Below are 23,334 nucleotides of genomic sequence, written 5' to 3'. Positions count from 1 at the left end.
GAAAATTAGGAGAAAGTTCATAAATATAAATATAACTAATGTTAATGGACAAATAAAAAAAATGAATTGAGAAAATATACCATTCTTTGCCTCCTATTAAAATTTACTCCGTCTAACCAAACTCAATGATTTACTATTATTCTACCATGTAGTCCATTTGTCCAAACTCCATGGAGAAGTTGATACATTCTTAAACCCCATAAATAAATTTTATAAATTTTATTTGTTTATAATTTATTTTTTCACAATAAGTTGCACTGAACGAATTATGAGCAGATCAAAGGTAACACACTTTTACTCGCAAAGAACAAGTTCCTGACTAAGTTGAACAGGATCTCATCGAAAAATTTTGGGCAGTAGTTTTAATCTAGTCGGATAGTGTTTTTGCACCATTCCACATGGCTGGGTGACACCGAGAAAGGCAGCAAGACTTTTTCACCATTTTCAACCCAGCCAGATGGCGGAAAACAGTTTTCGCAAAAATAGAGAGAATTGAAAATAGAACAACGAAAGAAAAAAATGAAAGTCAATATCAATTCTTCTATACTACTTCATCGTTCCAAAGAAGAGTTGTTACATTCTATACATCAATGACATGACTCTACTATTTGAATTTTGGCATAGCATTGTAGAATTGTGTATTATGTTATCACATACACCTAAATTTATTTCCATTACTCCTATTATATGAGAGAAGTAAACTAAATGAGAGAAAAATTATTGTTGGTCCTATACTCCTATGGTAAAAGTCACATTATCCCCAAAATGTGAATGTGTTAAATGGTTGTCGTGCTAAGGGACCCGTTAGGTTGAAAGTCAAGTACATCCGACCAATGGTAAGCCCCCACGTGGCATTGCAATTACCTCACGCCATATTAAACAAATCCTATGTAAAACCGTACCACTTTCCTCCCTTCCTTTCTCACACTATTTCAACTTTTAATTCTCTCTATCGACCTTTCTCTGACCAATTCAATTCAAACCTGGGCCCCACCCACACAGGGATGACTGATGCTAATTCATAATGACGCTTCTACCCTTATGGATTAGATGAGTATTTTTGTTTTGTTTGTTTATTTTTATTTTAAAAAGTAAAGTAAATACAGAAGTGAAAAAATAGAGAAGTAATCAGGTTACTCATTTTTTTTAGCATATTTCTATTTTATTTTGTAAATTATTCATATATAAAAGTGGTATGTATCCAATGATCCAATCAAAGTCTGACATTGGAAAGTGAAAAGCATAAATACACAAAAGAGGGCTGGTCAAGTCAGACCCCAACCATCATTAATAATCTACTCACTCCGTCCGCAAATAGGAGTCCCATTTTTTCATTTTAATCCATCCGCGAGTAGGAATCTCGCTTTTTCATTTTAATCCCTCCGCGAATAGAAGTCCCGATTCACTTTTAACATAAATGGTAGTAAGGTCCCACCTTCCACCAACTCACTCTACTCACATTTCATTTAAAACTACTCCCTCCGTTCCCCATAATTTGTCACCACTTGACCGGGCACGGGTTTTAAGAGATGTAATAGAAAATGAGTTGAAAAAGTTGGTGGCATGTGAGTCCTACTTTCATATATTAGGTTTATAATAAAATGTGAGTGAGAATGAGTTAGTGGAATATGAGGTCCACCACCAAACATAGTAAAAGTGAAAGGTGACAAATTTTTAGGGACGGACGAAACAGGAAATAGGTTACAAATTTTTAGGGACAGAAGAAGAAATATATATAAGTGGGACCCCTATTCTACTAACTTTTTCAACCCACTTTTTTCTTAACATTTATTAAAACTCTGCCGCTAAGAAATGAGACTCCTAATGACAGACAGATAAGTAGTAGCATTAAAAAAGTTTAAATTTTAATTTAACTCTGAATTGTTTAGCAACGTGGATGGAAAAGCTGAGGGGGCAGAATAGTCAACTCAAATCCTTCGACCACCGACAGCGACAGCAACCGGCGGGGACTTGAGAGATTGGAAAATTTCACCATTTTTTCACATTTATTAATTTCGTTAAAATATAAAAATAATCGTAAAAAGTCAAGAGTTCTTCACTACTTGCTGACCCCCGTGTTTCGTGTCCTTTATTCTTTGGCATTCTTCTTTCCCATTAAATTCAATGAACTCTGCTTTGTTTAATCAAATCCCGATCTCATTTCACGCGCTTTTGCTGATTCGGTATTTCAACGCTTGTTTTTCCTGATTTTCTAACCATTTTTTTGCATACAGGTTCCATTTCAAGTTTTTTGCTCTCGGATTTGCGATTTTTGTTTGCTGAGCTACTGATTTTGAGGTCTGATTGTGTTTTTTTTGTTTGAATTGAAGTTTATGTGAGTAGGTGAGGAGTCGTGTACAGTATGGGAGGGGTTTGCTCGGGAGGAACGGTTCGTAGAAATAGAAAAGCTCCGGACGTTGAGCGCGCGAAGAGTTCGGGGTTTTCGGGGAAGCTGAAGTCGGTAGGGAGTTTTTCGAGGCAGAAGAAGCAGAAGAGTGATGAGGATGTTGGTGATGATGAATCGTTTTCGTTTTCTGCTGGAGTGGAGGAGGTTAAGAAGGCGCCGCAGCGCAGATTGTTTGATTCCGGCGAGCTGTATCAGTCGGTGATGTCCGGGGAATTGAATTCATCAGCGCCGGCCAGGGCACCGGCGTACAAGGTATAGGTGTGATCTGTAAATGTTCAATGTGCTTTTGATTTGTTCAGTTTGGAAAATTTGGATTTAGTTTTGTTGAGGAGAAGTGTGTAGTTTCGAATGCGGTAATCGAACTCTGTTCTGTCGAGTCGGTTGAGGAATGAGGTTGTAGTTGTGAGTTGTGATTCGTGTGAAGATCTCTGCAAAGAGGTAAACACACTGCATGTTGATTGAGCTTACGGGAGATGGTAAATGGTAGAATATGCTATAAGAAAGAGGAGTTGGAAACAGACTAATCTGATCAGCTTCCAGCGTGCGTTATGGACATGTGAATTTGTAGTGCATGATGAATGTTGATCAATTCCATTCTTTGCAAAACTTGCTGAGCACATGCTGGACGAAGGGAAAAATAAAGAGAACTACACTATTGCTGCTATCTTGATATGCTACGTCTCTTCTTGATTGAATCAGCTGAATGTTAGAGTTCTGATGAGCTCTTCCAAAAGTTCCTTCAGTTTTATGGAATGTGGAGAACCCCTAAAGTCATAGGAATACAACCTCTCATAGTCATATCTAAGTTTGTTTCATTTTGTGCTTGATATAGTGAGATGACTGCAGCAGTACCTTTTTGTCTTGTTGATCTTACTTCACAGATATTTCGTTCTCTTGAAAAGCATAGCGGTGGACTCTATTTGGTTTATTTATTTCTTTAAACATGAGATGCATCTTTACAAAATTTTGCTCTGACATTAACTCAAGTTATTTCTTATGCTAGACACCTCAAATGACATCATTTCTTGGAAAGGCGGGCATAGTAGGTCTAGAGAAAGCAGTGGAGGTTTTAGATACTCTAGGTAGTAGCATGACCAACTTGAATTCTGGTGGGTTTACAACTGGTGTGTCTTCGAGGGGAAATAGAATATGTATATTAGCATTTGAAGTTGCCAATACCATAGCCAAAGGTGCAAACCTGTTGCAGTCTTTGTCAGAAGAAAATGTCCAATTCCTGAAAAAGGAGGTTTTGAATTCAGAAGGGGTGCGACAACTGGTTTCTACTGATATCGATGAACTTCTCAGGATTGCGGCTTCTGACAAAAGGTATTGTTTCTTGCTTACAAGAATCAGTGTCTCTCTCCCTCTATGCTTCTTTTCATAGTTAATCATTTGTCTAATGTTTCTTATTTGATTTCCTCTTTTCTGATTATCTCTAATGCTTGTATAGGGAAGAATTCGAAGTATTCTCCCGTGAGGTTGTCAGATTTGGAAATTTGTGTAAAGACCCACAATGGCACAATTTGGATAGATTTTTTTCTAAGTAAGTGGTGCTTCAAGTTATCTTTTGTCTACTCATTTGTATCTTGCAGAATGATGTTGATGTTAAAACCTGTTGTCATCCTAGGTTGGACTCAGATACCGATATCAGTAAACAACTAAGAGAAGATGCAGAAATGACTATGCAAGAACTAACTTCTTTGGCCCAGCATACATCTGTAAGTTTAATTCTAGTTCTTAATTCTAATAATTTGTTGCTATGTACTGTGTGATATCTGAGATAGCCCACTTAGGGGATTTGATCATAAAGTCGTGAACCTTTATCTTTATAAAAGAAAGCAAGAAGAAATGGTTGTAGGATATTGATTATCGATTATACAGTCAGATCAGATGCGAGTGTGCTTGATTAATTTGATTTAAAAGGTGTACTCAATTTCACGTTCAAACCTAAGTAAAGCTGAGTTGACAATTGTGTTATTGCATCGGGATTTGGTCCCGCGTGATTTCTACATGAGACGATAAGCCTCAGCACGAACACAACGTAATCACATTTATTTGCTGCCTTGATGACTATTAATTACAGTAATTACTTCCAAAGCTGTCTTGCATGCAAAATGGATTTCTTTATTTCTTTGAGCAAAAATAAGTGTTTCCTCCATGTGAGTAGGACATGGTTGATGTCAAAGAAGGCTTTAATCAATTAAATCAAAACCTTTATGGCTCTTTGTTAGTGATCGAGTTCAATTAACTAGAGCTAGCACTTACACCTATTCAATTAGTATATTTGAAAGTTTATGTATTGTATTCTTCTGTTACTAATGAAAAGCTAATGTTGAATGCAGGAGTTGTATCACGAGTTCCATGCTTTGGACCGATTTGAGCAAGATTACCAGCGGAAGCTGGACGAAGTAGATTCGTTGCACCTTCCTCGAAAAGGTTTGTGATGTTTCTAATGTATGTTCCTATGTTCATAGATCCTAAATTGCATCAATATTTATTTGGCACTTGGCAGCCTTTTCTACAGATATCTCATTTGTTTGTAATTTAGTGTGCTTTTGATTTCTAGTATGGGTATTTTCCCATGAGCTGACATATACTCTCTTCATTGAGTCTTACAAATTGTGCACTGTTTATAGCTCTTTACTGTAACTAGAAGTCATGGCAATAGATTGAATTTATTAATATCATTTACTATTTGATAACACTGGAAACAAAATGTGTTCAAAAGGATGCTTATTTTGATGAGCACATCCATTCTAGTATTATTTACATTATGTTTAAAGCATTCGCTGGTATTTTTATTCTGCTTCTTCCTGTTTTATCAGGTTATTTTACTTTATTGCATATATTTCTGTGGTTACAGGAGAAAGTCTGGCGATGTTACAGACTGAGCTAAAACATCAAAGAAAACTTGTAAGGAGCTTGAAAAAGAAATCTCTGTGGTCTAAAAGTTTAGAGCAGGTATGCACTCAAACCCACTAGCTACTACTCCATAAACAGGTTGATGAACTAAAATTTTCAAAAGGCAGGGGACTGTTGAGTTAGGCATGTCTTGTGTACTGTTGAATGTTTTTACATGATAAGGATTTGGTATCTCGATAAATACATGTCCAGGATTCCTTACAAATAGATGTGTCAAAAATTCCATAGTTTCCTTCTCAGGTGCAGTTTCTTTCAAATTTCTGTAATATCTATCTTAATATTTTTGACCTGGAATAGAAACAAATTTTTGAGAATTCAGAGGGACACAAAAATGGATAACATTATTTGATAGGGTCTAAAAAATTGTATAATTATGTTAAAACCAAAATTTCAAACATTTCACGTGTTGCAGGTAGAGGTCAGGGCTGCAGCCCTTTAGCTTCATCATCTCTGACAGCAACACAAGCAATATGAATCATAACTTTTATTTTTTCTAGAGATTTTATTTATATACTTCAAGTGGATCACTTAATAATATATATTGCGATGTTCATCATTGATTGAACTTCACATCTCTATGTTATTAATTATAGGTCGTGGAGAAGCTTGTTGACATTGTTACGTTCATTCACCAGGAAATTCCAGCAGTATTTGGAGATAATGGTAAGTATAATATTCTACATTTTCACCATTTTCACCATTTTCCCTCCACTTAATCTCTTAATAGGTCATATATTAAAAAGGGGAAGATCAGAGTTTCTAGTGATCATCACATATAACTAATCAGAAATAAACAAGGGAAAGTCTGATTGTTGTGTATATCATATCTTTCTTTGGCTACTTTATTGAATGAACTGTCATGGCATTGAGTAATGACATTAATGCTCCAAAACTTTGCAAATTCTAACCAATTGATCTAGTTATTCTTTGGTGGCTGAGTTCCATTTTGATTCTTAGGTTCCTCAGAGTTCAGGATTATTTATTTCGTGCTAAATAACTCACATTGTCTGGAGGCTGTTTATTTTGTATGTCAGCATTTAAATTTGGTGGTACACTCACACTGGTATGGGATGGTGGGAATACCATTTTGGGACAGAAAAATCCCTGCTCGATAACTCCTTGCTTACATTTTTTGTTGTGTGGGGACAATTTTTATTCGTCGTATACACATCACTCTCTTCAAACTTTGGATTGCGTATATATTTAATTTCTCACCCATATACTTGCACCTAATTTTCACTTTAACTCTTTTCCTGCTTGCTTAATTCATTTATGACTTTTCCCAATTGCTGCATAGAAGAAGTGGTAATAATATAAAACACAATTATCTCAAGAGGCATGTAATTATGCCGATATTTGGTTCTGATAGGAATGAACTTTGTTTTTCTTTAATATATGGCAGGGTTGTCACATGCTGGAAAGGTTTCTAGCAGTAAGACAGAGAGACTAGGGGTTGCTGGTCTTGCTTTACATTATGCTAACATAATTACTCAGATTGACAACGTAGTGAGTGATCAAAGACTTTAGTTCTTTCATGTATACTGCACAGCAGAATTTCTTGTTCTGATATTTATCTTGAATTTGATTCATTTAAGGCATCCCGTCCTACTTCTCTCCCCCCAAACATGAGAGATACATTGTACAATGGATTGCCACCAACCATCAAGACTGCACTTCGCTCACGGCTACAGACTGATACTAAGGAAGAGGTGTGTTCTTCAGATGACTGCATCTAAATTCCCATTTCCATTTCCAAATTTCTTTTGACAGTATTTTTGTTGTCAATTTTTGGTGAAGAGCAGTGTCTTGCTTTAGTGTAATGAAATGTGAAGTGTTCTGTTGCATCGTTGAAGGGCTTAACTTTTCTTTTTTCCAGTTAATTTCGTTCCGTAATCTAATGGTTCAACTTTTCTTGCATGTTCTTGATGTTAGAGGTTTCGTAAGGGAGCAATTAATATAGCAAATATGGAAGATAAACCTCATTTTATAAAAGTAACATATGCAGTTTGTTTCTTTGTGGTTTCTATATTGAGTGAGCTATTTCATCATGTCACATTGCAGCTGACTGTTCGTCAAATCAAAGATGAGATGGAAAAATCTCTCCAATGGCTTGTGCCAGTAGCAACAGATACTACCAAGTATGATAAATTTAGTGATGAACATCGTGTTATTTTTCATTTGAGATTCCAACTTTTATGTGTACTGATGAAATAACACAATTCTTTTTCGACTTTGTCAACTGTTATCAGGGCACATCAAGGTTTCGGATGGGTTGGAGAATGGGCCAACAATGGGTCAGTAATCAACAGCACCACACCTATAGTTACTGATTATTTCGAATCTCGACTTCCTAAATCCTTATGCTTTTAAACTGTTATTTCTGACAGTAACGAATTCGGAAAGAAAACTGCCACACCCAGTAACCTGATTCGCCTCCAGACCCTGTATCACGCTGACAAACGTAAGGTGGATTCCTGCATCCTTGAGCTAGTTACTTGGCTGCATCGTCTGGTAAGTCTCGTGCGGTATAGAGATAACGGACTCAAGGCTCTGCCACAGCGCTCCCCAACTCGCAAAGGATCAAACATAAACATTGATAAACACAGCGACAAGGCCAAAACCCATAAAGCTCAACTGTCTTCCGAGGATAGAAACCTATTAGAAGATGTGATGAAGAGGCGGAATTTGGTCCCTGGGCTGAGCAAAAGCCAGGAATTCGTGAAGAGTCGGAAGAACAAGGTTTGGGCACTAAGCAGGAGCACCGGGAACTCGCCGCGAAGAGAAATAAAGCACCAGACTGCAGCCCATGTGTTGGATGTATTAGATGGTTTGGATACATCCTTTTCAGTTCCCAGTGGAGATCTCATCAGGTGAATATTAATAATCCATTCTTTCATTTGATTCTGCTCAAATATATGAATCTTGGGCCGTATTGTATATATCCATGTCGTGAGGAATATGTTATAGCGTGGTATTAATACATCCCTATATATATAATACATCTACAATTTTTGTATTCAAATTTGTTGGGAGAAAGTTCGAAATTCTGCTGCTTGGTGGTAGATGTATTATTCCGTTCCACGCACTAGTGCTGTAACAGTCTGTGCGTTGTCGTGATTGGCGCGTGACCATCACACGCGCCAACCCCCAGAGCGACCTCACCTCGTCGCTCTGTCAGGCCATGATATGATTCCGCTAGCAAATTCCCATCAAGTCTATTTTAACTGCTCTAAATTAAGAAGTTGAGCTGAGCTGACAACAGTGTAATTGCGTTGCAATTTGGTCAGACATGATTTCGACATGACACGATAAGTCTCTGCACGAACACAACAGAATAAGCATGTATTGACTATCAGTGCAGTTATTATTACTTCCAAAGCTGCCTTGCATGCGAAATGGATTTCAATGAGATTTTAATCAGTTAAATGAAAAACCTTTACGGTTCATAGCTCTAACATTTTCTCCATTCATGCCGCGAGGAATAGTATGTTATAGCGTGTTGTGGCATCAGCAACGAGGAGTCGAGGAGGGGTTTTCGTGTCCCCACCAGACGAAACAGTTCAGTTCGAATTTTTCGGTTTCATTCCATTCTTTTTTCTTTTGAAATTCGAATTATTTGACTGAATCTATTAGGTTTTTTTTAAATTGACATTTAAATTATAATAGTATACTATTAGTGTTAATTTTTTTAAATAATTAAATTCAAGTTTTAAAATAAAAATTATTCGTAATAACAAAAAATAATTTGATCTCGTTTTTTCTCTATATTCTAGTATCCAATACATGTGGCTTTTTTCGTTTTTTCGATTCAGTTTGATTCGATTATTTTAAAATCCGAATGCTTAGTAGTAGTTGTTATTGCTACGATGAATAAATTTATAATCTTCCTTAATTCATTAGAATTCGACATTTTCTATAAACGAAGTTATAATGGGTTGCTCTTTTGCCTTTAGTGAAATCATATATGGAAGTTATTTTAATTATTTTGGTAAAAAATAGAAGTTATTTTATCAGTAAATTGTTATTGTCATAATTAAATGGAAGGACACTGAATCTGGTAGATAACGTCCAACAAAAGTTCTTCTTATGCACTTTATCATTATTGAGTTTGGGGAATGTGGGGAATGAACTTAGGAGTTACATTTGTTGGGGGGTTGTATTTACATCCAATTTTCTAAGAGAAATTTATGAGTTAAATTTAACCGCTTTTTATTTTCTTATAAAAGAGTACTGTATTATATTTTGCCATGATATTGCTAAATTTTGGCTCATTACACATTTTTTATAAATACAAAATCAACAAATTAAAAATATGACAAGCTAATATTATACTTCCTCCGTTCCATAGTAATATTCATTTCGGTACGTTCTATAGTAATAGAGTCATGTCTTTTTTTAGTAAAAGTCAACACATACTCTCTTTTACTTTATTCTCTTTTTATTTCTCTACCTTTCTCATTTTTCACTTTATTCCTCCCTTTACTTAATCTACATGCTAAAAAGAAACGCCCTTCGTAACTATGGAACGGATGAAGTACACAACACAATAATAGAAGTAATAAAAAAATGACAAGAAAAATCCAATCATAAAAAACAGAAAAAAACAAAGGCCAATAATACACGTCAATAAATTAAATAACCACCTTATTTTGGGTGGTCTTATCCAATCCATTTTGCATGGGGACCACAGCCGCCAATCCAGCATGTGATGATGTTAATAGTCATAGCCTCATAGGTAGCCAATCCTACCATAGCATTTTTTAATTATTTTATTGAAAATAAAATATTTTCTAAAATAAAACTATCATCATTTTTATCTTTTTTTTCTCTTACCTTATTCGCTTTATTAACTCACAAAACAATACTACATAAAATCTCATGTCTATAAGCAAACATTTCATATAATAAGATGGAAAGAGTATATAGTACTCCCGTCGTCCCATAACAGATATCACACTTTCTTTTTTAGTTTGTCCTACAAAAAATATCATATTTCTATTTTTAGAAAAAGTTCTCTCTAACATGAATATAAAAATTATATTTTCTCTCCATTTAAGACACAAAACAAAACCTCCTAAAATCTCATGTCATCCCACAAGTGTGACATTTTTTATGGGACGGAGGGAGTACAACTTTCATCCACTAAAGGTGACTCACTTTTCTTTTTATTTTGTCTCACCTATGCTCATTACTAAAAATAGAAACTCATTTATATCTACTTTATTCCATCTCTTTTACCTTACTTTCTTTGCTTAACACATAAAATAAAATTATATAAAATTCCGTGCCATCCAAGATCAAGATCTTCTTCCTTAAAACGGAGAAAATATAAAATATAAATTTTTTTTTTTTGTGTTAGTAGTTAGTAGTAGTACTACATATTATCATAAATTATAATTGCATTTTTTTTATTATTATGATTGGTTAAATATACTAGTACATGATAATTATCAATTTTAATATTAAATGTTGAGAATTTTGACTTCATTCCTATGTGGCTATATAGCTATAGCTCCGTCCACATCTCACGACAAAATTATGAAGAGAAATCCAAAGTACAAATTGAAGCAATTCAAAGCTTGCATCGAATCTACAACAACGAAGTTTGAGTTTTCATATGCAATGACCTCTATAAGATAAATAGTATATTTTTAATCATTTGATAAAAAAAAAATTAGTGGATAAAAACCCAATAAAATATAAAACCGCAAACCTAGGATTTATGTAAGGCGACTTTTGCACCAATAAATAGAAACATTGAACCATAGTAACTACTCATCCCAACCCTATTATTGCTACCCTCCAATAATTATACTAATGTAAAATAATTAATGTCACCAGATATTTTAATCTTCCCTCTAATTTCTTCATGAATAATAGTGGAGTAAATAAATTAATTAGTGTACAATCTTACGTGGATGAGTTGACTCGTTTTTTATACTTCACCGCTAAACTGACAGTTTTAGATTCCCAATGTGTACCCCACCGACCATAACCATATAAAATTAAAATTAAAATTATTTGACTTTTTTAAACATAATTACGTTACAAATGATACTATATATTACTTGTAACTAATTAATCTGGCTAGTGGACGTTAAATAAAAGCTTACTCAAATCCACGTAATAAGTAGTATTTCTTCCGTCTCATGTTATTTGCACTGTTATTTTTCGGCTCGTCATAAATTCCTTACGCTATTTATAATTTAAGTTAGAATTAATGCATTTAATTAATATGTTAGATTAAGTTAAGAGTTCATTTATTAAGTTAGGTCTCATTACACTTAAAATTCTAATTTAATTATGTTAAAAAATCAATTCCAAATTTACGGTCTAAAATGAAAAGTATGAGTAACATGAGACGGAAGGAGTAATAAAATAGGATACATCAATATATAATTAAAGTACGACAAAAACATCGATGGACCTAAATAAATGATCTCTCGCTGTTTGAGGTATTTGAGATTGATAAAATGGGCATTATTGTGATACTTTACGTAAATTGTGTAATGTAAATAACAACACATTCGCTCTATGTTTAGTTCTTTTAGTTTTAGTGGACACAAATGGTCTTCACAAATGTTGGTTATTTTAGAGAGATTGATGGTGACATAGTACGTAGCCCACATGCCATAATTTTATAACGACTTTCATTAGTTGTGAATCTTATTGAAGACATCAAAGTGGATAAGGACGTTGTCGGCACCGAAGAATGCATGCAAGATCCATAGTCGGTAGTATGTGACTCCTTCTAGCATGATGGCCAGATGAAAGCCTCTGTGGTCGGTGATGTATGTGTCCCACCATTTCGTTGGACAATTCTTCTATGCCTAATGCATGCGGTTCATTATTTTCAAGTGTTAAGTAAGTTGCTTTGTGCTTATGTGTTTGGAGCAGTTGCGGGCAGTCTTGGGTCCCGACTCGCCGACTTCAAATATTCAACACATAATTTATCTCTTATGGTAACAGATTCTTGTCCCAAAATGGTACGATCTATATAGTGATACAAATTTGAAAGAAGAATATGATCGAACTGTATCTAGATGTTGAAAAAAAATGAAATAGAAAGAATTGAAATTGTGTTGTGAAAATGAGCTGGAATAAAGAGTATTTACAATTTGAAAATTTAACAAATAGGTAAATACGAATGATGCATCGTCCGCCACTGTGGCATCGCGTACGATGGTTTCTCCATTGTCTACGTCCGATCCTCGTCCGCGGATGGAGTGCGGACGATGCTCCATCGTCCGTCGCATTGTCCGCCACTGTAGCATCGCGTATGATGCGACGGACGATGCACACGCGTTTTCGGTTATTTATAATTTATTCAATTTTCAAAACATATATATACCTCTCATTTTTCACTCCATTTTTCACTCATTTCACTCTCAAATTCACACTACATTTTATACATTTCAAACAAAATGAATCCCGGAGATTACCCAAGTCCGAATAGTCCGATGTTCGGTGGTGCACGATGGCCGGGTACAGAACCCGATGAATACCGGTAATTGGACACCAACACCCAGCACGATCCCGATTTCAGCACGGACTCGTACGGGCTGTCAGACATGGATCCCAATTTATATTTAGTGCACTTTTTTTCTTTTAAATTTCTAATTTTGTAATTTTTTTTTGAATTAAGTAAATGTAGGATTTGTCTTAATTGTGTTGTTTTTATTTATTTATTTTGCTTGATATATTTACATAAATTATATAAATACAAAATAGAAGTAAAATGCTTAGGGCGAGCTATAGTCCGCCCTAGTGTAGATAGAAGGGGTGAAGGATCAAATGCTGATGTAGCGGTGCATAAAGCAGATCTTAGGGCGGACTAGGGCAGAATTTAGGGCGGACTATAGTCCGCCCCATCGGATGCCCTAATCTATTAAATCAGCTGGCCTAAATTATGGTAAACATTATGGTACTTGGACCACAATCCAAAAAAGTGACACTTTTTAGTTTTTTCCTAATTTTCCCAAATTGAATTTCCACTTGAATTATCCAGTCAGCATGTCTGTCATTTATCCACATCCACGACATTAGATAAGCTTCCATGAATGCCAATTGATCTCGTGTGGTCCACTTCCATTTAAATTATTAGTTATGTATTTAAAGCATACATAGAATAACAAGACCAATTCGATCAACTTACATCTCACAAAATAATGGTATTGGATTTTACGAAGATTATATAGTTCGCCATGTATTTTTTATATCAATTTTAGTTCATAATTGGTTTTAGGAATATGTCATATATATATAAAATTAAATGAATCAATAATACAAACGAAAATAAAATAATAAATCATAAAAATACTAGTACTATCATTTTCTTTAACATATTCCTTGATGGAGTACTAAATATTAATACTCCATATAGTATAAAATCATATATCCTTAGATGGAGTATTAATTTGATTGTAACACAAAATAAATAAAAAAACTAAAAACAACCAAACATTGATATTAAATACCTTGCACTTTTTTTATTATTTTTTTTCTAGAATAAATACCTTACACTTCACTATATATACTTCCCCTTTAACCCAATCAAATCAATTCAAAATCACAAATTCCCAAAATTTCTTCAAATTTCTTCAATGGCATCCACATCCTTCACCCTCCCCAGCAAGCAATTCCCCCGCCGATTCGCCGCGATTCCGCCGCCGCATTCTCCGATCAACCTCCGGCGCTCGCTCCGCGTCTCCGCCGGCTACGCCACCGCCGAGAGAGCCAGGACGGCGTCGTGCTACGACGTGCTAGGGCTCGACGCCGGCGCGACTTTCCAGGAAATCAAATCCGCCTACCGGAGGCTGGCGCGGACTCTGCACCCCGACGTCCGCGGTGGCGGCGGCGATGCGGCCGGCGAATTCATTCGAGTGCACGCGGCGTACGCCACGCTCTCCGATCCGGAGAAGCGCGCGGTGTACGACAACACTCTGTCCTGGCGGCCGGCGGCTGCTTCCGCCGCGGCGGCGATGCGGCGGGGGCGGTCGTGGGAGACTGATCAGTGCTGGTAATTGAAAAATCTCCCGATCTCGTGATTGGAGATCTGTACATATGGATTTGATTCGTGGTGGATTAATTTGTAGATCCATGAGTGAAATCAACAATCTATGATAATGTATCTTGGTATGTTTGAGATTGTATTTTATGATTATCCATCTCATCACCAACACACTTGACTAATTTAAAAATTACTGAATACACTTTATTTTTGCTTATCTCAGTATTATTCTGTCACTAATTTAAATATTATTGGATAAAGTTTATTTTGGTTTAATTTATCGCGACATATATCTCAATATTATTTCTCTAACGTATTGAGCATCACCATAATATACCCAAATTTTGGCTTTTATTCATAACCAGTATTACACCTGTGCTGCACAGATTAATACTATATTTTGAAAATATTAATTTTCATTTTTTAATTTAATTAAATAAAATTAAAATCAATATTAACAATGATCAAGATAGTAACAATTTTAGTTATATGAGAATCAAAAATTCATGCAAATCAATATTGAAGCATAATAAATTTGAAACAAATCACATAATATAATGTTTACACGTCAAATCATGGAGTGGGAAGATAAAAATCTATCACGATAGAGAATTGAACACAATGGATAAATTACTCATCATTTTTAAAACTTCTTAATACACTACATTAACTTTAAAATTAAAATCAACCTCATCATTATAAACTAAAACCTTCAATTCTTCACAATTCGTCACTCTTCAACATAACTCATAGGTAAAATAACTCGTTTGTCATCTTTAAAGCCGTCCGCCTCACCTAAAACTACAATACAATAAGGCACAAAATCAATTTGCAATGCACAAAATCAATAATCAATATGTATAGCTACTTTCGCCTAACAATTTGTATAGTTTTCAATAAAATTAAAAACAAATTTAATTATGCATTAAATTTACCAACAGAATAATCATTTCATATGACTCAACCTACTTATAGATATATATATATATATATATATATATATATATATATATAAATTAGCCAATTATAATTTCAACATAAATTTTTTAACATGGATCAACTATAAAGTAACATAGATGGACTAAAAATCTAATCATTACCATTGAAAAAAAATTATAATTATTAAAAACAAAAAGAAAAAAAATGGTGGTAACATCAATCTAAAAAAGAAAACATAGAATAAAAATGAATGAAAAGAAACGAAAAATATAACTTAAAAGGAAAAAATACCAAAAAATTAATTAAGAATATGTTAAGAAAAGAAAAATATAATTAATAAAATGAAAAGGAACGAAAACATTATTAAAAAGAACAAAATTAGCCAACCAACGAAATTGAGGAAGCCTCGAGCTCACTGACCATAATGTGGAACGGTTTCATGGCGTCAAGCTTTCCTCCTATGGTAAGAGTAAAAATGGTATGCTTGAGTTCTATAAGGTAAGTAGGTATGTATAGATATCCAGCCTTTAAATAACATATTTATAGGCTAAAATATTATGCTCGTAACCCTTGATGTAACTGCAAACTAGGAGGCAACCGCTCTGCACCTTTCGGATTTGATGGAACCCAGATCTAAATCAGAACAATATTAGAGTGCTGATAAAACATAGCTATTCCGCAGGAGATAAGAGATAAGAGACATTAGAACAGGAAAGCTCGTAGCTTGCAATTTCAGCATAATTATATTGTTCAAAAGAGCTTTTCAAAAGTAATCTTGACAAAATACAATGAACTTCCCCATGCTCCTCCTCCATTCATGGAAGCTATGTTAAGATTCATATAGAATAAAATGATATTGGGTGGTTCTTAAGCACTGGCGGATTTGTGTAAAACCTCCCCCTCATTGTACAACCTCCCACTCACTCCATTCTTTAATTATACATTTTTAATTTAATATAATTTTTTAAATTAAATGGTAATTTTATAAATTTCTCTAAAATCTCTCCTTTTATATATTGTATAGATTAGCTTGTGTTGAGTAAGGTATTTTTGAGGTAGATACTATAGGTTTGAATAAGATTTTGATGGAAATAATGACAAGTTCTCGTGAATATAAAGAAGGCCCAAAGGAAAAGAAATCATTAGAAACCAAAATTGGTGAATGTTTTATACTAATAAGCCCATTCCGTACATATAACTGTAGCCCAAATAGAAATGACAAACTAAATGGAGTATGTTTTTTATGAAAAGAATAGTCTCATTTTAGGCCACAATAATATGCTTTTAATAGGCCTACTTAATGGACAGTGATAAAATGTAAACTTATATATTGTACAAACTCAAAATTTCTCAACACAGTTTCAACACAATTTTAATACAATATCAATACTATGTAAATTTCAAGATTTTAATGTCAACACAGTATCAACAACATCAATCATTGACCACCGTTGAAATTCTGTTGACATTTTCTTATTAATGTTATTTTGTGATCTAACATTTTTCAATAGTCTAGGTCATAGTTTTAAGTTTCTATCATATTTAGAATTTTCATCTGATCACATCCCTCGTCTTAATTTATTTAGACGTCTCGTAAAAATAAGGACGGTGGAGTATATAATCCGGCCCAATAAAGTGATAATAGGCCCATTTAATTTTATAATGATAGATAATTACTCTCTCTGTCTCCCATTAGGAGTCACACTCCCATTTCTGCACTTATTTTATAAAAATGATAAAAAATAGTTAAAGTGGAGAAACTGTAAAGTAAGAGAGAGAATAATGTAGATAAAACTTTTCTCTACATTATTCTCTCTTACTTTACCATTTCTCCACTTTAACTACTCCCTCCGTCCCACATAATTTTACCCACTTTGACTCGGCACGAGTTTTAAGAAATTTAATGGAAAGTGAGTTGAAAAAGATTGGTGGGATGTGAGTCCTACTTTTAAAGTATTAGTTTTATAATAAAATGTGAGTAGGATTGAGTTAGTGGAATATAGGGTCCACTACCAAAAATGGTAAAAGTGAAGTGTGTAAAATTATGTGGGACGACCCAAAATGGAATACTGGGTAAAATTATGTCGGACGGAGAGAGTATTTATTATCATTTTTATAAAACGAGTGCAGAAATAGAAGTGTGACTCCTAACAGGGGACTAAGGGAGTATTAATTAGGTCGAAATCAGCCATTTTTTGAAGTGTGAAGTAGTAGTAACATCATGATTGTGGAAATCCAATACTTAATTAGATTCATCTAATATTATTGAAATTAAATTCACAACTCCTATTTGATTTTTTATAGCAGCAAAATGTATATAAAATGCAATATCTTGATATGAAAAGAGAAGAAAAAAAAAGGTTGCTTAATATTTCCACCGCATATTATACACATTAGTTTACACGAGAATTAAATCCCCAAAATTCAGCTGCATATTTATAAAACGACACCGTTTTCAAAAATCGAGGAAATAATTACTATCTGAGATGGTGGTGGTGAGGGAGGCGGAACCGGACCTCAGACGCCGGCGATTTGACGGCGACGCCGTGCCAGCAGATGCCGCCGCGGCACATCTCGTGGTGGCTGCCGTCGCGCGCGATCAGCGCCTGCGTCGCCTTCCGCGAGACGTCCCAGGCGAGGCTGGCGACGAGCACGGCGGCCACCACGGCGGTGGAGAGCGCGAGGACGCAGCCGCTGCCGAAGCTCCGCCCCGCGGCGAGGCCGTACGCCTTCATCGCGGCGATCACGACGAGGTAGATCGTCGTCAGATTCCCCACCACGGCGTTCGAGATCGACATAGCTAGCGACGATTGTTGTAGAGCATTATTTTGATTGGATTGGATTGGATTGGGGGAGCGTCGGTCGGTGCGATTGCGATTGCGATTGAGATTGAGATATTTTGTGTGTGGAATTGGAAATCAATGAGAGTTTGGATTGATTGGTGGGTGGAATTTAATGGTTGCGGGTGAGGATTTCTTCTTCTTTCTTTTTTCTGTTTTTCTTTTTTTCTTTTTTCTTTTTTACTTTTTCCTTGTTTTTTTGTTTTTTTAATTTCTGAAAGAGATATGGCATGGAGATTGAAGAACAAGATGTGGGGGAATGGGGTTGGTGTGAGAGGGTGATTATCTTGTTTAATTAATTTTTTATTTGTAGGTGAAAAGAGAAACACTCATATTATACCAATCTAGTCAGTGCGACGTGGCATTAGTTGATACAACCATTTACGCCAAATTCAATATGTTAAGGCAAGTAATAGTTTTATTTCAATCATTCACACCATTTTGAGTATTTATTTATAAATTTTTTTTGCAATAACGCTAAATATGGTGTTATTCCAATAAGAAATTCAAAATAGATTTGAATCTGATGTATGATTAAAAAAATTGTCACATCAAAGATGAGTTTTAGGGTAGGGGGAGGTGATCAATTGTTAATTAATTAGCAATCCAAAATTAATACTAATTTTTAACCATTAGATTAGAAGATCTTGTGGTTGATATAATGTCAAGTGTAATATATTTTAAATTTAAATAATTATTAATTAAATTAAAAGACTATTAATATCAATAGTAATTATAACTAACTATTTTCTCCCTTTTCAAAATCATCTCAAATCTTTAAATTTACGTAAGTCTCTCAATTTAAATTATTTTTTAGCAAAAAATATATCAAATTAAAGATAATTTAATAAGGATTCCAACGAGATCTCAATTGCATATGTTCCGACGATGTTCGGGTGATGAAATTTGATAAATTATATTTCAATTTTCGTACATGTTGATAAGCAGCTTTTATCAACAAATGCAATAAAAAATCTCAATATATTGTAGGCAAAATCTCAATATTATGCATGTTCAATCTCAATAAAAATGTGTTGATATTTTCTTGTCTCGTGTTGATATTCTAATGTCATATTGTTGATATTTGTAATACACAATGTTGATATAAAAAAATACTCACGAAAATTATCATATGATAACATAATGACGATATTACCCTTTTGTTGATATTTTGTCTACTATTTATTGAGATTCGTGAGTTTTAATCTCATCCACTCATTTTAAAATCAAATGGTGAAGATTTAGTCTTGATTTTAGATTAGGATGCGATAGGCATTAGAATAGGACCCTAGAGCATGTTTGATAAGTTAGTAATACCAAGATAGAGAATTATATATGAACATTTCTAATTGTTTGATATCATAGTTAAACTTAACTCAAAGCCCAATATAAGACCAGGGCCTTATCTAATCTTACCAAAATTATAACATTAATCTTGTTTATGTATCTCACCAATTTGTCAAGTTAAGCTATGTTATTTAATATACAATACAAATTTAGATAATTTCTTTTCTATCAAACAACAACGAAAAAAAATTATATCTTTACATATTTTGACATGAAGCCCGTATTTCTTATCTTGTTTTACGTATCTTCTCATATTCCATCTTTTTTATCAAACGAGTTAGTGTATGATTAGAGATAGTTTTATCATGTCATCATAAAAATCAGATTTCTTAGTGATGTAAGCACACAACACGTGGTCAAATCAGATTTCTTGGTGACGTTAGCAATCATGATTAAACTTATGAGCCTTGAGTTTTCCTTATAAAAAATTTAATCTTGAATATCTAACTCAAATTCAATTGTCGTAGGAGTACTATATTTGATTCGAAGCACTAAAATTTTTGCAATTTTATAAAATATGAATTGGATTTTTTCGTGCATTTAGTTAAACATAAATCAGTAGGCGGCATGTTATCTATAGAGCTCCAATAATTTATTTTAATAATTTCATAACTGGTCCACATTTCACAATCCAATAATAATGCATGAGGAAAATACAAAAGGATAGAACGAATAAAAATATATGAACACTACAAATTATCTGAATAAATGGAGTAGTATTTTGATATTACAAACTTCTCCCACCGTCTGTCAATAAGAGCCTTGTTTTTCTATTACGATCCATCTACAAATAAAAAGTTTGGTTCATTTTGAGGTATTGTAAATCTAATAGACTCACAACCCACGAACTCATTTTAAAATTAATATATACAAGTGAGATTTATATACTAATAACTCCTTTTTCATCCAATTTTCTTAAAAATTTGTTTCGAAAAGAAATGTGAGTACTATCAGAGCAAGTTTTTCTCCTCTATCAAATGAATACCAATCACTATAACCATTAACCACATTGACACAATCCTGTCAAAAAAAAACAAGAGCTTTGCTCGTACCTTTCAACACTAAACTACTTTTCATCTCTTTTCATCCTATAATTTCCTTCAAGAATTTTCGTTGGCCATGGGTGACTCATCGCCTCGTCACGTTGGGCCAGCCGCGAATGGGCCGGTATGATCACGACCCAAGCCTAACCCGTAAATGGGCCCACTCGAAAAGTATTTACTACTAGTAGTAGTAAAGATAACTCAACCGCAACATTGCCGCCACGACGGCGATATGTGGCCGGCGCAGAGCTCACTTCCACCGCGCCTTCATACACCATGTGGCCGTCGATCGTTGTATTGCTGCCACCGGCGCCCGGCGAAGATTTTTTACTGTAACAACGAATTACAGAATAGATCACAAAATTATTAATAAAACTAAATAAATGAAAGCAACTCATAGTACTGCTTTTTTTTTCAAGGTGTGAGATACTATATTTACAATATTAATGCAATCATGCAATAACTATATTTATACTCCCTATCGTCTTATTTATTCAATAATTTCACTTCTCAATCATGTACACTCATTAATATTTATATTACTCACTCGTCCAAAAAAAAAAAAAAAATTTACCATTTTAGAATGTTAAAAAAAAACTCCATTTTAAAAATTAAAACTTTTTTCCAAATTTTATCCATTTTTTCTCATTATTTTTTTTAATTTTTATCTTCTCTTTCATACCCTATTCACTTTTTTCTATCCATTTTCGTTACTTTATCATTTTTATCATTAACAATATACTCCCTCTGCTCGTGAATAAGAGTCTCATTTTTCCATTTTAGTCCGTCCGCGAATAGGAGTCCAGGTTCACTTTTACCATACGCCTTCCACTAACTCATTTCACTCACATTTCGTTTAAAACTTACTATATATATATAAGTGGGACCTCTATTTCACTAACTTTTTTACACACCATTTTTCTTAATATTTCTTAAAACCCGAGCTGCGAGGAAATGAGACTCCTAATAACGAACGGAGGAAGTATTACGTACAATACGAAACTAGGTGTGGAGTGTATTATTTTTGTCTTTTACAATAATTCACCATTTTTCTTAATATTTCTTAATAGTAATAATTCACTTCGATTTATTACTATTACTTTAAACATACCAAAATTTTTATCTCCTCGTCCGTACTCTATTCACTTTTTTCTATCCATTTTTTTACTTTATTATTTTATCATTAACACTATATTACATACAAAATGAAACTACGTTTCATGCTTATTTGTCCACTTTTTCACATTTTCTCTATTTTTTTGTCTCGGAGTACAATAATTCACTATGCGTGTGGAATTCAACAATTTGACCCGACGATTTTCCAACGTAGAAATTCCGTTAGTATAAGGGGTATTTTAGTAAATTTACCTAACGTCACGCGGGGGGCAGAAAGTGATGTTGTAGTCGGCGCCGGTGCAGGTGAAGGTGGTGTTTCCGTCGTCACGCGCGTAGCTGTACGCCTGCGCGTACAGCGTCGGCTTGCACGCGGCCAGTGATTCGCTGCAGCAGTACCGCTGGGTCTTGAACGGCTCGCAGGGCCTCCTGCACGCCACCTGCTCCCCTCCGGCGCTCGTCACGCGCAGCTCCGGCGGGCACTCGCTGTCCAGATCCGCGCCGCACTCCGTCTCGCTGCAGTTTCTGCCGTGCGGCGCCACCAGGATCGGAAGGTTGTAGCCGTCGACGAGGCTCAGGTCGTAGAAGTCCATCCCGTTGAAGGTGTCGAGTGCGAACTCAGCCAGAGTCACCGGAATCGCCGCCGCGGCGGCGCTGCCGCACTCGACCTTTCCTGATCCGCAATCGCCGGTCAGGCAGGAGAAATTCCCGGGCGGATCTTCGGAGCAGTGCATGCGCCCCCAAAATCGGCCGGCCCAGGACGACGGCGCGTTGACGATTCTGGATTCGCCGGTATGCAGCGCGAAGCCGGTGGTGGGGGGGGGAGAGCTTCCGGTGCTGGACCAAATGGCTGGCCACACTGTGAACTGGCATTTGTTTACGATTGTGAATTTGGCTGATGAATACACTTCTGAAACAATAAATTTACAGTAAATCGCGAGAAATTACTAAATCAATGTACGTTGATTGGAATTTGGTGATAATTAGTGCTTCAAGGTTAATCACTTACCGGCTATAAAGGAATTAGAGATAATAAGGAATAGAATATGGAAGTAGAGCTTTCCCATTGCCGTAATATATGGAAAATAATTGTGTTAAAACTGGCTAATTAGGGGAAAAAAGTGGTGACTTTTTGGCGACGACCGGTTGACTTGAAGTCAACGTATTTAGTGGCTTGGCAAACAGCGCATGCCAGGCCAGACAATAAAATGTGGATGCAACCCTCGCGAACATCCATTTCTAGCTGGGGTGGCTTGTGGTTCGGGCGTGATGTAGCTCTTCCAACCGTGCTTTATTCGACTCTATTAATCTTATTCGAAAAAGAATCAAGAAGAAATTCGAGGATATAATAAACAAAACTAATTAACAAAAATAAGCTAATTCCGGAAACAAAATATTGAAGGCTATCTCTATTTGGACAAGAAGTCCTTGTATCTCGCGGGATTTCTTGTCCCCCTCTTCGGATGTCCTTCAACCGTTGAGCTTGGTTCGGTGGCCTCTTCGCCTTGGCTCGGGTTGAACGGGACCAGTTGATCTATACTCTATAGTAGTGGTTGGTTCGGTCGATGCATGTTTGGAGCTATTATCATTCCATCAAAAAAATTTCAAAACTCTGCTACAACATAGCTATATGTACTAAAGAATAGCTAATCTCTATGTTAAAGAGTTGCATGAGAAAGAAGAAGAGAGAAAAAAGAAAAAAAAAAGGATAGA

The 23,334-nt window shown here is 35.1% G+C and overlaps 4 protein-coding genes across 5 annotated transcripts; 2 read left to right on the top strand and 2 right to left on the bottom strand.

Annotated features, from left to right (window-relative positions):
* The first annotated feature begins 2,035 nt into the window (after nt 1-2,035).
* Nucleotides 2,036-8,351, top strand: LOC125223086 (elongation factor G, putative (DUF668)). 2 transcript variants are annotated; one of them, XM_048126057.2, is made up of 13 exons: nt 2,036-2,183; nt 2,331-2,659; nt 3,411-3,733; nt 3,858-3,950; nt 4,035-4,125; nt 4,750-4,843; nt 5,271-5,368; nt 5,923-5,992; nt 6,732-6,835; nt 6,925-7,038; nt 7,391-7,467; nt 7,579-7,623; nt 7,717-8,351. In XM_048126057.2, exons 2-13 carry the CDS (start codon nt 2,363-2,365, stop codon nt 8,201-8,203), a joined length of 1,893 nt encoding a protein of 630 aa, XP_047982014.1. In that variant the 5' UTR covers nt 2,036-2,183; nt 2,331-2,362; the 3' UTR covers nt 8,204-8,351. The 2 variants fall into 2 exon arrangements, with proteins under 2 accessions (XP_047982014.1, XP_047982013.1); XM_048126056.2 differs by having other exon boundaries at nt 2,059-2,234.
* A 5,531-nt stretch (nt 8,352-13,882) lies between these two features.
* Nucleotides 13,883-14,556, top strand: LOC125223576 (uncharacterized). The gene has a single exon (XM_048126779.2). It carries the CDS (start codon nt 13,933-13,935, stop codon nt 14,350-14,352), a length of 420 nt encoding a protein of 139 aa, XP_047982736.1. The 5' UTR covers nt 13,883-13,932; the 3' UTR covers nt 14,353-14,556.
* A 3,060-nt stretch (nt 14,557-17,616) lies between these two features.
* On the bottom strand, nt 17,617-18,350 carry LOC148933048 (uncharacterized). The gene has a single exon (XM_089056012.1). It carries the CDS (start codon nt 18,074-18,076, stop codon nt 17,756-17,758), a length of 321 nt encoding a protein of 106 aa, XP_088912138.1. The 5' UTR covers nt 18,077-18,350; the 3' UTR covers nt 17,617-17,755.
* Nucleotides 18,351-20,363: 2,013 nt separating this feature from the next.
* LOC125218351 (thaumatin-like protein 1b) lies at nt 20,364-23,334 on the bottom strand. Its single transcript, XM_048120005.2, has 3 exons — nt 22,631-23,334; nt 21,877-22,531; nt 20,364-20,838 (listed from the first exon to the last, which is right to left on the bottom strand). Exons 1-3 carry the CDS (start codon nt 22,686-22,688, stop codon nt 20,652-20,654), a joined length of 900 nt encoding a protein of 299 aa, XP_047975962.2. The 5' UTR covers nt 22,689-23,334; the 3' UTR covers nt 20,364-20,651.

Source organism: Salvia hispanica, chromosome 1 (genome assembly GCF_029641045.1).
Source record: "Salvia hispanica isolate PSC_SH4W2 chromosome 1, Shi_PSC_v1, whole genome shotgun sequence".
Classification (NCBI taxonomy): domain Eukaryota; kingdom Viridiplantae; phylum Streptophyta; class Magnoliopsida; order Lamiales; family Lamiaceae; genus Salvia; species Salvia hispanica.
Note: the sequence above shows the minus strand (reverse complement) of the source record. Positions and strands in the feature narration are given on the sequence as shown.